The 4299-nt window shown below is 38.2% G+C and overlaps 1 protein-coding gene across 1 annotated transcript in view; it reads left to right on the top strand.

Annotated features, from left to right (window-relative positions):
* The first annotated feature begins 2975 nt into the window (after window positions 1–2975).
* Window positions 2976–4299, top strand: part of LOC116850475 — a 2017-nt gene continuing 693 nt past the window's right edge. Inside the window, exon 1 of the mRNA XM_032828806.1 lies at window positions 2976–4282. Within this exon, the coding sequence (XP_032684697.1) occupies window positions 3258–3839 (582 nt within the window). The 5' untranslated portion in view covers window positions 2976–3257 and the 3' untranslated portion in view covers window positions 3840–4282. The remainder of the gene's footprint in view (window positions 4283–4299) is intronic.

Consider the following 4299-nt stretch of genomic DNA (forward strand, 5'->3'; position numbering starts at 1 on the left):
GTGTTCCATTTAAAAAAATTAATGTGACCTTGACCTGACCTTCGCTACGCAACCCAAGGTCAAACTGATGTGATCAGTAAATACATCTTTTTAAACGCCACAACTTTTGTCTGAAACATTTTTTTGTAAAACTTATATTTTTCCTGATATTCGGGCGTCCCGGTACTTTCCGAACACCCTGTATATATATACAGGGTTGGCAAAAAGTCCGGAAACGATGAAATATCTCGAAAAGGATCAACTGTAGCGAAAAATATATAAGTAGCAACGTTGCTGGGCTTAATAAAATGTACCTAATGATGGCTATAAATTTTTTATTTTGGGTGGAGGACGAAGGTCATACGAAGGTCAAATTGAATTTTTTAAATTGGACCCCCCACTTTTTATTACATATTCTTGTAGCTTATTTTAAGAGCTTTCCAAAAACCTATAATAAAGTATTTTTTTATTAGACATATTTAGAGTTATGCGGCTTGAAAGGATCTTGGTCTTTAACTGTTTCTGTTTCGTAAAAACGTATCACTGTTTTCTGAACGGTGGATTTAGAAATAAAATTGCGATCAGGATATGCAGCATTGAATGTGTACAGTTATTTCTTCGTATTGATCTAACATGGTCTCCAAATTTTCGATAAAGAAACAGCATTATCTTTTCTTTATCGGTTAACATTTTTAAAAAAGAAATTTGAAATTGTAGTTGGAAAAAGAAAGGGAAAAGACAAAGAGTAAGATGCGAGAGAGCGACTCGTTTTTAAAATACAAAGATCGAGAAGCGTTATCGTGAAGCGCGGGTATGCGCAAGTTTTGACTGAGTACGTGTGATATTACGTCGTGAATGAATAACCGCGTTCGATGAGAGGGAATGAACAACTAGGCTGGGAGCCTAAAAAACATAAATACAGGAGAAAAACAAGAATAACTTTGTTTTTCGTGTCTCGAGCTACACGATATGACCGGCTTAGTTGTTCATTCGCTCTCATCGAACGCGGTTATTCATTCACGACGTAATATCACACGTACTAAGTCAAAACTCGCGCATACCTGCACTTCACGATAACGCTTCTCGATCTTTGAATTTTAAAAACGAGTCATGCTCTCTCGCATCTTACTCTTTGTCTTTTCCCTTTCCTTTTCCAACTACAATTTCAAATTTTTTTTTTGTCTATAAAAAAAGGTATGCCAAGGGCATTTTGTGTAAGTTATTATATAATTTTTTTACTATTATTGTATTTCTGTAATTATTTTATTTTTTATTTAAGAATATATTACTAATATATTAATAACATATTTAATTTATAAATATATTATATGATCAAAACCACATATGTTTATAAAAAAAATTAAAAAATGATTAATCATTCGCACTTGGCGAATGTAACCTCATGATATCATTTCTTTTGTAAAGAGTATATAAAACTGTCTTGTATTTTTTAATAGAGTATTTACGAAAGTACAATTGATCTGAATAAGATTGTTTTAATAATATTTTTCCAAATATCTTTTGGCTGAGTTTTTGTTATAATTTATTTATAATGATTTTTTTGTAAAGTTTATTTATAACGATTTTTTTTTTGTAAAATTGATTTATAATGTTTTTTTGTGAAGTTCATTTATAACGATTTTTTTGTAAAGTTTAATGCTAACGCGCGTTGCACTTGGCTTTTTTTTACTTTTTTTGTGAAATATAGATAACTTTGAGACGCCGTAAGTCCGTAACCGCGGAAGAAAGTCGTGCAGACTTCATTTTTATCCTTTTTTTATTTGCAAGAAAACAATATTTCATGAAATTTACGAAAAAACTTATTTCATGCCGTAAGATATGTTAAATTGTGCGATTTTTTTGAGACGCAACACGTTTATTTTTGAAAATACTGCGGAAAGGAGGGAGAATAAATTTAACATCCTCCTTAAAATGTAGTTTCCACTCTTGAAAATAAAAAAAAATTAGAAGACTTTTAATAATAAAAACCAAAAAATAATAATAATAATGAGATGCTATACATTATCTCTTTAAACCAGAGATGCGACGCTTGGATCGCTTGGTAGCATGTGCCATAGGTAGCTTACCAAGTAGTACCAAGCGACCCAAGCATCGCATCTGCCTCTTTTTAAAATTGCAAAGAAAAGTCTGTACTTTATGGTTATATACTGATAGTTATCATGAAATTTACGAAGAAAAAATTTATTCCATTCCGTAGGATATGTCAAATTGTAAAATGTTTTGTCCATTACCATTGACATCAGAATATGCGGCAATATTACTGAAATGTTTATAGCATCAGATGATTTTTTTTCATATGCCGGCAAAATTCATTCTTTGTAAAGATCTTAATATCTCAATATTACATGCAGACGCATCTTAACGACCTTATGACGAAATATGTCTGTTATGCCCAATATGTCTCGTCCGGATAGAAGCACTATGTAGTAGTCCCCTGTTCACGTCCTGACAACAGTTTTCAAAAAACCGTCAAAGAAAAAAGCCAGCGCAAGCGTCCCAGCGTCGCCTGCGCCGCCGTGCGTCACGTGCGCACGCTGCGTCTTCATTGTGTTCTGTTCGTTAGTCCAGACAACACGTTTGTGCCGGAACTTCTATAGTGTACTGTTTTTTAGTTGTGGTTTGCTAGTTCTGTGAGTTATGCCGAAACACAAGAAGAGCTCTTCAGCGAGACATGCGAGAGAAGATAAATCTTCTCATAGATACTATTCTCGAAAGGGAAAATCGCGTGTTCGTTCGCGTTCGAGAGAAACATCGCGTATCCGCTCTTCAGATAGGAGGGTTGAGCCAAGAGATGTTTCCTCTCGCCGATCGGAATCTCGAGAAAGCCTTAGAGATATCCTGGAGCGGATTCGTAGGCTTATTTCAGATCGAGACGTCGGACATAACCTACAACCGCAAAATCAGCCTCAAGAGGTTAGACGGCCGGCGGAGGTTTTTTCGGACTCAGAAGAATTTCAAGCGGCGATTTCTGTGGCTACGCCACTTGCCTTAGAGCAAAGCTCTGAAGAACAGACGGTCGCACAGGCGGACCGGGGCTCTGTACCAGGTATGTCCTCTTGTTGACCCAGTTGATTGGCTTATTCCTGGCAAAGAGAGGACATAACCGACGTGTTCTTCTGCTTTAACTCCTTCTAGCTACACTACCAGATGTTGAGATCGAAAACGATGACCTTCAGCCTGCTAGTAGTGTGTTTTTTGCCGACCCGCTTACTCATGAGGTTCAGAATCTTCAGGATCCTGGCTCTGTACCAGAGGCGATGGTCAGCGATTTGTTTGGGAGTGCTGAACCACCTTCTACATCTCCCATCTGGAATGCTACCGTTCTGAATTCTATCCAGACGGAGTCCAGAAGTGGGCTAAATGCCGACGTTCGTTCTAGCTTATTGGCTAGGCACGAAATAAAGGGAGATCTTGCGACGCTGGTGCCACCAAAACTTAATAAGGAACTCGTTCCTGCTCTAACTCCCTCCATTATTAAGAGGGATGCATATCAGTTGCTCTTGCAAACACAACTGTGTGCCTGTCTTAATGCTTTTGGCTCGGGCATATCTGTTTTATTAAAGCCGACTGTTTTGCAAAGCCTAGACGACGAAGCAAAGTCGGTTCTGAAGTTGTTTGCAGAAGGGATTCATTTACTCTCCGACCTCCAGTATCGCCTTTCACTGACCAGAAGAGCCTTCACTAAGCCTTCCCTGAACATCCTCGGTAAGAATGCAGCAGAGATGGCTCCGATTGACGATTTTTTATTTGGACAGAATTTCGCGGAAACCCTTAAGGCAGCACAGGCTTGCGAAAGGACTGGCCGTGAATTATCAAGGTTAACAGCACCCTATGGTTAAACGTTTCTGCAAAGGGGTCGCAGCCCTCAAACCGCCTCGTCCGAGATATGATTATGTTTGGGATCCGGCTCCTGTAATCGCCAAGCTCTCTTCTATTTATCCGTATGATTCAGTAGATTTAAAAACTATTACTAGGAAACTCGTTATTCTTCTTGCCCTCGGGACGGGTCATCGCGCTCAGACTCTCTCCTTAATGAGAATTTCGCACATTTCATTAAGCGAGAAATTATTAATACGAATTCCAGATCGTATTAAAACATCGGCGCCAGGTCGAGCTCAACCTTTTTTCTGTTTCTCTCGCTTTGTGGAACATGAGAGTCTTTGCATCGTCCGTCTTATGGAGATCTACATAGAGAGAACTAGAAAACTGCGACCTAGCACATGTGATTTTTTGTTTATCGCTTTTAATAAACCGTATAAAGCCGTTTCAGCACAGACGGTAGGTCGCTGGATCAGGCAA

Source organism: Odontomachus brunneus, unplaced genomic scaffold, assembly GCF_010583005.1.
Source record: "Odontomachus brunneus isolate Ranch 3 - 2012 unplaced genomic scaffold, Obru_v1 Obru_scaffold_146, whole genome shotgun sequence".
Taxonomy (NCBI): Eukaryota; Metazoa; Arthropoda; class Insecta; order Hymenoptera; family Formicidae; genus Odontomachus; species Odontomachus brunneus.